The 12,107-nt window shown below is 41.6% G+C and overlaps 1 protein-coding gene across 4 annotated transcripts in view; it reads right to left on the reverse strand.

The window, feature by feature from the left end:
• The window catches only part of TMEM266 (transmembrane protein 266), a 92,558-nt gene that overhangs the window by 10,138 nt on the left and 70,313 nt on the right, over positions 1–12,107 (reverse strand). For all 4 annotated transcript variants that reach the window (XM_069797894.1, XM_069797897.1, XM_069797895.1 and 1 more), the window contains one exon: positions 9,450–9,636. In XM_069797894.1, coding sequence (XP_069653995.1) covers positions 9,450–9,636 — 187 coding nt within the window. The remainder of the gene's footprint in view (positions 1–9,449; positions 9,637–12,107) is intronic.

A 12,107-nucleotide genomic window follows, 5' to 3' on the forward strand; every position in this document is an offset into this window, starting at 1 on the left:
TACGTATAAATATATACATGAGCATGTATATGTAAAATATAAAATAAAATACCTTTTTTTTTTACCCGAATACTTCCTTATGAACAAAAAACAATAACGACTAATGGAATAACAAAAGCAGAATAAATATTTCAACAACAGATTAAGTTTCTGAATCATTACATTAAAGCAAAATGACAATTAACAAACTCATCTTACTCATATGAGAGTCTCAGCTGCTTTGGGCATAAAAGGCTATAAACAATTCCAGTTCTCTCTCATATTCTACATTGCTGAAAGCAAGGAGTTTAAAAAAATGCCACAAATATACAACTGGAAGCAACCATTTGTGCATACAAAATGTACACACATATAAAAAGTACAGTACTGCCCATTACTATGGAACACTGCTTAAGTATTTTACGGTGATTTACAACAAGATGAAGTCCCTACTGCTCAGTATGTGCAGTCAAATGGGATGGGGAGTACAACTACTTTTGCAGCTGGTGGGATGTAGGAAGTTCATGTGAGCAAGGGGAGACCAGCTTTACAAAAGGGGCAGATTGCTTATATTATTTAAATTCTACATAGTGTTTTCTGCTGTCAGTGTATTTTAGTTTCAGCTCCAGAAAGGGAGTTGTCTTAAGAAATACTTCATTCTTCATAGTTTCTCTGGGGTTTTAATACATTTTTTTGTTACTTCTGCCACCTTGGAATCTTCAGGATCCAGAAGACTTAATTTTTCTCCTTTCCTAGAAATAAACCCATCTCTTCAAATACATAGCAATGTTACCTGCACTTCCTTTTCCGGAAGAGAAACTTTCCATTTAAAAGTCCTTAGCCATAATGATGCCCAAATGGTATTTATAGTAAATTATGGAACTGGCAGTAAGTAGAAAAAAAAAAGCATTTCCCTCTTATTGCTCCTAGAAATGGCAACCTTAGGAAAATGTCTATGGATGATGATTGGGATCCTCTTGCTAGATGCACCAGGAGGAATCATAGAACCATTTAGGTTGGAAAAGACCTTTAAGATCATTGAGTCCAACCGTAAACCTAACCCTATCAAGTCCACCACTAAACCATGTCCCCAAATGCCACCTCTACATGTAATGAATGAAAGCCTTTACCCCCAGGAAATCTGGTGACAAATTTGGTGATGAAGATCCAACAGCTGTGAGTTGAGAAAGTAGAATGGGAAGAGCGAGGCAGCTCTTCCCCATGTGAAAACCCATCCTAAGCTGTGGCGAACAAGGATGGTTCTACAATCTTCCCTGGAAATCGAGAGCGATGGGAAGCAGTAAGATATGCAGCAGCACGGTGGAGGAATTCAGCTGAGAGAAGGTTTTGCCGGGCAGGAGAAGGAACGAGCAGGAACAGGGTGTTCTCTATGGTCCACGAGCATTATTTGCTCAAGTAGCATGGGGTGTGAATGACTGCCAAAACAGCATGACAAAATGAGACACCTGAAACTGCTTCACCTACTAGTGGAACACAGCAACTATGTAACTGTAAGAGGTGACGCAGCAGAGGAACATGGGACTACAAATAGACAGAGGGGCTCACTCCAACATGATCAAGACTTTTCACCAGACAGAAGGGAACGTGTGGTTGGGAAGGTTGCTCAGACTCCTACCTCTCTCACATAAAACCCCAACAGCCTTCCCTGACGCTGTAACCAACCACTTCTGCAAGGCTGTAAGCACAGTGAAGTCAAATCAAGAAGAGGAAATAAGTCCCATCTCTTAGCCTGTTACCCAAATATCTGTTATTGAAAAAACATGCGGCTCTTGGTCAGGATCTGTCTGACAGCTACTGGATTTTGTCTGATGAAGGTTTTCAAATTAGCTGCCTGTTCTTTTCCCGCAAGGCTCAGAACACACACTAAAATGGTTCAGGGAGTAATAAACTATTTAGAGTACAGTTCCATATAATCTCATCTGACCCAAGAGACAACGTTGTAATCTCTCTCTCCTGGCCCTATAAAAACTTAATAAATTTGGTGAAACACATAAATGACATTCCACCCAAGGCAGATCTCTCTCTTAGTTCTGTAATCCCTCAACAGTGACCTTTAATTGTTTCATCAATGACTTTAGTGAATGAGTCAGCAACCCCCCTGCATATAATAAATACCATTTGCACATCTTTTACATTAGAGGCCTTAAAAAGGGGGATTTCTTTTGAAATATTTCATTATTAAAGCATTTTACTTCATTTTTTTATTGCCATTGATTGTACTGCCTTCTGTCTCTTCAAGCTGAATTTTCTGAACTGGACTATTTCTGAACTATTTTTTTCTGCTGTGTAGCCTCCCACTGAGGATGCGAGTCCTCAGGGTAGAGTAATGTCTTACCCCGACTTTCCTCCAGAAAGCAATCTTTATTAGGAGGTTTCTAAAGAACCCGATGTTTCATCTCCATAACTGCTATCTGACACTGGCATCTTCTCCTTAAAGTACCACTACCACTTACAAGCATTAGGAAAGGAAAGTAGCATAACATACACTTTGCAATAAAAGCCACTAAGATAAACACTCTGAGCAGGGAGGCTTTTCAAGGCACAAGTTCAAATTATTGTCACCTAAACACTTCTAGAAGTAAGAACAGTGATGACAGCTATGCTGCTCTGACACTAGCCAATAACACTGCTGCAGCCTGACTGCCCAAAAAGAACATAGCCTTAGTATGACACTGTAGTGCAGTAAGAAAGGAAGACAGAATGTACATAAAAAAAGGACATCTCTAGGTGTTTCTGAGAGCAGACTGGCAATCCACAGGGGAAAACTCCCCTATGAAGCTGTAACCTTCCCAGGGAGTTTTCCCCTGCAGATTGCCATGCAATCTCTGGCATTCCAGATCTGCGTGACCTTGGCCATCTGAACTTCACCATCACCAAATTCTCAGCCAGACCTAACCTCCTCTTCTCCTCAGCAGTCCAAGTATAGCTCACTGCTCACTTGTAAATTCATTTATTAAGGCATATGCACGCTCCCTAGCCTGTGCTGTACTGTTTAGTTCACCTTTCTGGTCTTGATGACCTGAGCAGAGATTTTTTCCCTTTTGCTTTGCTGGCCTTAGAAGGTCTCTCTCCCTTTCCCTCGAGCAACATGGAAAGTTTGTACCAATGGGAAACATGAACAGCCAGCTGGCACTTTCCAGGAGACTTTCCCTGCTTTTCATATGAAGGCAGATGGCCATGTTAGTGCAAGCCGCAGTACTCACACAACTGTTCCATTCACACAGATATCCAGTCCCTGCAGAGGTTGGATGGATGCCTGAGCATGTGGATAACCCACCTTGAGAGGAACTGTGAAAGTTACCTTGCACAGAAAACAGAGCAACAGATTCAGCCCGGTTCTAAATAAGGAATGAACCTGAGATGGAAGTCATTGTGCGGAAGGAAATCCTGGAATGTGGAACAGGCTCCATTATCAGCAGATACTACTGGGCTAGAAAAATCAGGACAGAAAACCAAAATCCTTAACTGACAACAAATTGGGTGGCTTTGGGCCTCGCTTTAGCAGATCATGCTGCAAAAGCACTGTATGCAGAGTTGAGCGTGGCTGAGATGCAGGACATCTGTGTGTCAGCATGGCTGGTGGCTTTGGGTAGAGGATGGCCTGGGGGACCTCTCAATGGTCTTTCCAACCTTGTTCTCTATGAATATGGATCAGCAGATCCACATCTGAGTAGGCTTGTTACAGTCAGCCTGAAGCCACATTCGTTGCGTCTAGAAAAAACAAAGGTTGAGAAAGAATATGGCTACCAACAAAACAATAATTTGCTGGGTAAACATCAGGGAAAGAGAATAATTTAAGCAAAAGGATTCAAGAACAAATTGTTATAAACTGGCAATGAATAAATGTAGACTGGGAATTAGGAAAAGATTTCTAATAATTTAGAATAGTGAGATGCTGGAACAGTGTTATAATGGCGGCAGAGGGCAAAATACATGACTGCTGTCACATGGAACATGATCTGTTTATGAAAGGGATTATTATGAAAGGGGCTGCATGCTTGGACAGTGGAAAACGTTCCAGTTCTGTGTTCCTTCACTTGTCAGCAAAGTCTTCACACCTCCTCACATTAATGATGGGAGACAACTTCAACCTCGCACGCATGACCATACGCTCACCACTTCTGGAAGTGAAAAGTTTCTACCCCACCCATTTGGTGAATATGAAATTCAAGAGCCTAACTTCGCTAACTACACACACATTTATGTAAGTGTTACTTAAGGTTTAATTCCTTTGATTCCCACCTGGATGATCAGTGCACAGAGAACCACAAAGCCTGAAAGAGGCACCTTCAGAGAAGCCAAATCCTCACTCTTCCACAGATACATGGAGTTTAACCAGGAAGCAGAGTGCACTTCAGATATAACCATTTCCAGGAGTAGATTTCAAAGTAGATACATTTCAACATTTGAAAATAACCATAAACTATTTTTTATCTATTGTTCTGCAGTAACAGGGCTCTCTTAGAGCACTAAGAGATGATCACCAAAGGAACTGGCTTAGAGTTTAAAAGTGTTCAACCAGCTCAGACTGCCTTGCAAGGAACAACTGACAAAATCCTTTCCAGTACCCTGCTTTGGCTTCTCAGACAGCTTATGAATAATCATAAGGGAAACCCTCTGAAGCTCCAGAATTTTTCATGTTCCCCTACCAATATCCTACTTTATTCACTTACAAAATGGTGGGTACCTATGGGGACAGCAAGCTTTACTTTTCTCCAAGCATGATTATAAATTGCAGCAGTCCTCCAAAGCAAAAGACTTACTACTAACGCTATAAAAATGGAAATTTGACTGAGAATAACTAAAAATAAGCTTTCCACGATGCAAAGTAACAGAGCTAGGATCTGGTTCTTGCTCAAAGGAATAGAAGGGTGGCATATTAATCTTAAACTATGGCAGTACTGTAAAATTTCAAAAACTGAAATGATATATGCAGGAAAATGAGGAATTTCCACTAGGAACTCTAATTCATATATTATGGGAGAGATTAAAGAATAATAAATTTTGGAAGGAAGTATTAATGGCTATATGGGGCACTGTGAACCTGGCATTCCCTGTAGCCTGGAACTTCGTGTACCAAACACTAAAAATGATTTGTGCAGGAGCAGAAAACATTAGACGTTATTCCGGCCATGACCAGTTACATACTGTACAAGGTAAGAACTCAGCAAAAGAAAAGACTTCCTCTATAATTTAGAGATGAACAGATAGGATAATATTAGCCATTATGTCAAATGGTAACAATCTCTGGGAAGAAAGGAGATGACAGCACTTAGGATGTTTCCCTTGCTCTTAGAGAAAGGCTAACCACAATAGTCCTGAAAATCATTAGTAATGCTGCTGTGCATTCATATGCAACAGCTTTCACCCTAAGCTCGCTACAAACTGAGGCAGAGAAGCTAAGGAAAGTGCTCACAGTGCAGCAAATATCACAGTTTTGCCATGGGTTTATACCTCCTAGAGTTGTGCCCTCTCAAGTCCCATCATCTTTCCTGTGTTGATAATGTTACCCTTTGACTTGCATGCTGAAGCCTGCATTTTAGCCTTCACGTTTGTCCGTTCTGGAGATCAACTTTTTGGCAAGACAAATAAAACCTCCATTCAAAGCAAGTTAAAGGTGAAAAATTTCCTGCTTCTTAGCCAAATTAATTAAAAAATACCATATATCCATATATTTTCCACAGAGTTATTCCTACTATATTAGGAGATCTCTTGGTGAACTGCTCTGGGGAGATACAAGTGTGTGAGGCAGCAATCAGCTCATTAATTAAGAGTATTAGCACAGGACTGACCAGGCCACAAACAGCTTACAGCTGTACAGCCTCAAGAAGTGGTCCTTCAAGAAGAGGCATGAAACATTAGCTGGGAGTTATGGGCACACTTTCAGAGCCCACTGACCATCTGACTAGAGCTCTTGCCTCTCCCAGTCTTATACCAGCAATAAGGCACTTCACATACAAAGAGAAAGAACTGCAGGAAGAAAAGCTGGGTGAAAGCATGTACTGAAAGCTACCAAATCACCTAGCTCATCCAGTACTCTCCTGGTGCAGGCCACAATGTGTGTCTCTACACAAATTCCCTGAGGTGCTGTGTGTACCATGTGATGCTGGGGATACCTGATTTACTTTACTGAACGCTGTAGTAAATGGTTGCACAAAATCCAGTGTAAATACCAGAGTACAAGCTACAGCTGTCCCTGAGGAGCTTTAACTTATGCACTGTCCCATAAAACTCCCAGGTAGGGAAATGAGTAAGAAGTCTCAATGCTTTCTTATTCCATAACCCCTTTGTGGTAAAGCATGCTGCACTGAATGTTTCCATTGTTCAATATAGACTGGGGAAATAAGATTAGCTTGAGACTGAATATCTCATTTTCTCATGCAGTATGTTCCCTAGCCAACTCAAGCTTGCTGGTTTGGCAGAAGTCAGGGGTCTCTGAAGATGGTGATTTTTTTGAAGGCTGACAAAGTTAAGTTTGGCACAAATACATGCATTCCATGCCATATCTTACCCTCAGGTGTTACATGTAAGGCTAATATTCTGCCAGAGCATAAGAGAACAGCACATCAGAGCCTGTTTTGCCTAACAGCTGAATTGTGGCTTTGAACTGTAGCTTTTCTTTTACCAGTATTAGCAACCTGGTCCCTTATTCCTCCTCCATCTAGTCAGTGTAATAGGCAACTGCAAATGTTTTTCAAAGCTCACAAATGCCATGTGGCACACAGAACAATTAACTGCAGTCATCACTCTGGAGTCTTTAAGGAGGAAAGACACAGCTTAGAGAAAATGGATGCAAAGCAATTCTTAATGCAGTCTGACACAGAGGGTAACTTGCAAAACATAACCCTTGACCCTAAAGTCAGGAGTTAAAACAGCAGTGGCTTACAGTTCCAGGCAGAACAAGTGGTGTGGAAAGCCCTCAAGATAGCACAGCCAGTGTAACCACAGCATGTGAGAAGCGGGAGGATACAGAAATGACCTCCAGGAAACACCTCAATCGTCCATGCTCTGCAGAGCCATGTCTCAGGAGACTTTCACATGCCTGAGCAGGTGGGGAGATGGGAGATCCTACACCAACTAGATATACCCTTCCACCCTGTGCAAATGGAGGCACCTTCAGATGAAGACGTGCTCTTCTTCCTTCCAACATACCACATTCAGGTTTTGCTGATATATATATTGGTCAGAATGGCCATGGTGTAGATGAAGAAAATGCTGGCAGTATGCCGAAATCATAATGGTGAAAGCTGCTACAGCAACAGCCAGCATATTACTGCGAGTGCAAGTTGGTGCTGGGAGAGCTGAAGAAAGACCCAGTTGAAGCGGGGAGAGAGAAGAACCAGGCAAGGCTGGCTCATGATCTTTCTTCCCAAGGGGTAACTGCCTTCTCAAGCTGTTAGTTGAGGTTTTGAAGTCCTGTATAGGATACACAGAAGCAATCTCTAAGCCAGCATTGCTAGTGCAGGATTCAAAGCCTTCATAGCTTACTACTACTTTCCTTTGCAAAATAATCCAGGAAATCAAATGCAAAATCCTCTGCCTCAATTGACTGTTCCCTGGATTGTGAACTAAAGCACTGAGCGTTATTGCTGGGCTTGTGGTTTCTCATGCAATCTTAATTGGGCCCCTTGTCGGCAGACTACCACGGATGGGTGTCCCTTGCTATAAGATCACAGGAAATTTTTTTCTGTCCAACTCTTGCCTCATTCAACAGGAAGGACAATTGTTAAAATAGTCACCCAAATTTAGCTTCTGAAGACAAGCACTCAATGCATCTACAAAGGCTTTGTATGTAATATATGATACAATGCACAAAAAATATTTCCTCTGGTATTTTTAGATGACTTCTGGGAATCAGAAATTAATTCTTTATACTCAGTATGAATGTTTACATATAACTTAACTGCACCTTACCCAGTATGTAAAATAACACGTTTTCTTATTTGCTGAGCACCTTTTTTCAGTGAAAAGCATGAATCTCTCTAATCACGTAACCTAACTGAATGTAGAAATCCATCTGAAGACTGTGTGTCTACTTTGTTGCATGCATGACCAGCATTTTACAGGGAGACACAAATGATGAGTAACTGTGTTAACTTGGATGTTGGAATGAATACCTTGGACAGAAAAATTTTTAGATGAATCTCCACAGCACTAAAATTTCAGCAAGCCTCCTTATAATGTGCACAACACTCTCCAGTTCCAAATGTAACCCTCAAGGAACACATGCATAAATTATAACATATCCACTGGGGAAACCTCTGAAATACTACAAAAAAGGGGGGAATGCATTTTAGGGGGCAGTCTGCTCAACTGTCTGCTTTTAAATACAATTTCAAATCAGGAATAATTAATGGCTGAACTGTGGTTAGCGCTTAGATATTATAAAGAGGAAAAAGCAAGAACAATTTCTACACGCTTTCATTACCGTGTAGAGAATGGAAAGGATTATCATTTGAAAATGGCTGGTGAGCTTTTTCTCTTAAGCCTTTTGATTAAAGTACTTCTGTGCCTTGAATTCTAAGGAGTTTGGCCAAAATAAGGATACCATGTAAGCCTCTAATTCAGATATATTCACATACTGCTCATCTACTAAAATAATCAAACTAAGATGTCCAAGGTAGACTAACATATCACTAAGGTTGAAAGTGTTGTCTCCTCTGGAATATTACATTAAATGTTACTGAGATCAGGACACATCCTGCACCCCATTGTAAGGGTTGGGGGATCACAGGAAAAAGAGCTATGTCTTCTCCAAAAATACTTCTGGTCTAGCACTTGTGTGATAAAAATGGATCCAAGTAAACATAACTGTTGTTATTCCCCCGAACCACGTACCTGCCCAACAGACAGCTCACAGACAACGGACTGCTCTTCACCATAGTCACGTGGCATTTGCACATCCGAGCAGGAGCTGCCTACAGAGCGCACCGCTCCTTTTCTGGCACCAGAGCTGCCCTGTCCAAGCACAGCTGGGCTGTCCAGCATTGGCAGTTTTAAGCAACCTGGTAAGACCATAGCCTCCAGGCAAGGCAAGCTTCACAGCTGATGCCTGGGTCCCCTCTATACCACAGAAATGCAAGTGGCCAAAGACAGAAACTGTTTTTCAATGTTCTTCTCAATTTCCCTGCTTTTACCTCTGAGTGCTTATACTTTTGCCAATTCTGATTTGGCTGCTGCTTCTTTAGTGTTTGATGGATGTAATCATGACGACACTGGGAAGGTACATCACAGTCATTTTCTTCCCAAGTCATTTTATTGGCTCTGTTCACAAATGCAACAGCTCCTGCCACTTCAAAGCAGACACAGCCTCTTTGCAAAAATGGGAAAATGCAGACTTCAGAGCAAGTAATCAATTCACCGGTAGACTGAAAGTATTTAGTGGGTTCAGTAACTCCACGTAAGGTATCAGCTGTGCCAGCGGGTAGCAGCACACAGGCAGCACTCACCTCGTGGAGGTCGCAACTCAGTGATGTTCTCGGTGGCTTCATCATCCGAATCTTCAGTTGCTACCACCTTGTACCTGTTGCTGCTCTGTTTGTTCAGTACATGTGGGACCTGCAGCGCAGCTTCTCTCTCTGCAGCCAGGTCCAAATCCTGCTGAGCAAGGTGGGCCCTCAGCTGCCTGATTTCAAACTAGAGGAAAAAACAACACCACATACTGATGTCATATAAGCGTGGTGAGAAGTCTATATTCTACAGTTGGGGACCTATTACTCATTTTATCACTAAAACACTACAGACTGGTGACAGCAAATACACAATACAGTTGAGCTAGGATGTGAGTCCAAGTTGCTGATGCTCTCCCAGAGCCCGTGTTGCACCACTGTTCACATAATCTAAAATAATGACTGCCTCATGCTCATCTTCTATTTTGTGTACGTCTACATCCTAAAGATATGATTTTGGACAATTTTTAACAGATCTAACTGCCAAATCAAATGAAATCTTTATAGAAGACCACTCTTAAGAGGCATTTAGGGATTTAGGTTCATGACAAACATCCCTAACCTGCTAGACTTTGTAATGAGAATTTCTGTGAAGGGAGGTTCTCTAAGCAGTACCCAGAATGGTCCTCCCCCACTAACTGGGCAAGGGGGAAGGACACCACAGCCCTCTTCCAGCTTGAAATCTTCTGTACTCAACGGTGTGCAGAAAACCCTGAGGAAGGTTGCCACTTTTCTGGCCACTCCTCTCAAATATATGAGCCATGGCAGTTAATGACTTACTGCAATCAGGAAGGGATTTGCCTCATGACTGGTGTTATAAAGCAGACACCTAACAAAAAGACAGAAGCTATCAGGTACATTGTGATTGATGGACACAGCATATTTCTCTTGTGTTTGACAGCCACAGGTCTTCCACAATACAAGAAAGAAAATATTTTTTCTGCAAAGGCTGCAGAGACCCTTTAAACCCTTATATAAGCACTACAAAATCCCACTGTCCTTCCCCTCTGCCATCCAGCACAGCCATTGGGCTGCATGGCAGAGTTTCTCTTTTTTAAACTCTTTTTAAGATCAGTAGTACAGCAGTGACCAAGTCATGGCTAATTATAGAAAGCCTGAGAGGGAAAAGCAAATTAGGTGAGTAATAGGCTAAAGCATTTAAAATTTAGCTTTGCTGGGCCTCCCATAGTTCAAGGCCTGAAAAGCCATCAGAGAGCACGATGATATGGTGAGCCACACTGCGCCTGTCACTCCACATTTACAAGAGAGATGAAATTAGCACCTCGATGCTTGAAAACTGGTGTGTAACAGCATGTAGGCTAAATGAATCTGGTTCTGGCTCTCAACTCTCAGATGCTGACTCAAATCTACTTTGCTGTCAGATTTTGGAATCCATCAGTGGACCTAGTTGGTTCCACTGCAGTCCACATCAGACACGGTGCAAATCCCAGGCATGCTGCAGAGCACCAGCAGTTCCTCCAAGCTGTGTAAGAAACTGGCAGGGAAACAAGACAGTTTCCACAACTTTTAGAAAGGAAAAAAAGAGGAAAGAAAAAGGGATTCCAGTTTGCCACATTGGGAGACTATCTGCTTTCCAAAGCATAAGGGAAGGAACTACAATAACTCGAAGGCCCTCTGCAAGACTCAAATCTAGAGAGCAAAAGGGCAATTTAAGTTTTCCAGATTGCATTCAAACCACCTAATATAGGAATCTAACAAAGCACACAGCATTTTCTGTCTTGAAATCAGCGGACAGAGGTTTGGCAGCTGCAGACAGCTGGCTGCATGAAACACTCATTGCTCTTAACCAAAAGTCCTCTGGCAGTGGCAGTCAGAGGAGTCAAGTAGTATCAGCAAATGTAAAAATACAGCCCTGCTCCTTGATTCCTTCAATGATACCTCCATGGTAGACCCCAGATGGTAGGTTTTGTGTTGACCTATCAGCTAGGAAGAAGTAGCAAACAGTAGTGCCTACTCTTTTCCCACCCAGCCCTAAGCTTCCTGAGGCTTAAGGTGCCCATGCCATACCAGAGGTGCCACTATGAATGTCATTCAGCTGTGAAAGGACTGTCTGGAGTTCAGTTCTGCAACAGAGAGAATTTCAGGTTTTATCCTTGACTTGTGGAAAAAAAAAACAAACAACAAAAAACCAAAATATCTTACATTTCACCTTTAAAGGGAGAAAGATACCCTTTCAGACACTCCCTTGGTTTAAAGGAAGAAATGCACTCAAACATGATAGGCAAAAAATAAATCTGGAGATTTTAAAAAAAAAAAAATTATTGCTTAACCATATCTACTTGCCTAGCTCAGACTAAAAGGCAGTAAGAATTTGGCATCATTACTGTTTTTCTCCATTTCACATTTCATCCTTCAGAAACATTCCTGTGTGTCAGAAAAAGAAATATTGCCACTAAAATGCTTAATTCTGGCCTAGAGGTAGGATATGATTTCTTTTTTCATGGAAGAGAAAAAAAATCAGCAGGTATTTGATAACACAAATAGATAAAACTACCTAAGAGTCAGCTCAACAATTGTATTTCCACACCACATCCAATTTAATGAGCTTAAGCATTTACAAAGATAGGCTGAACCTTGTAACAATCAAAAGCTTGAAGAGAATCACTGCATTTTACAGATATGAAAAAGAAAGCACAT

The sequence above is a fragment of the Haliaeetus albicilla genome, chromosome 12 (assembly GCF_947461875.1).
Source record: "Haliaeetus albicilla chromosome 12, bHalAlb1.1, whole genome shotgun sequence".
Lineage (NCBI taxonomy): Eukaryota > Metazoa > Chordata > Aves > Accipitriformes > Accipitridae > Haliaeetus > Haliaeetus albicilla.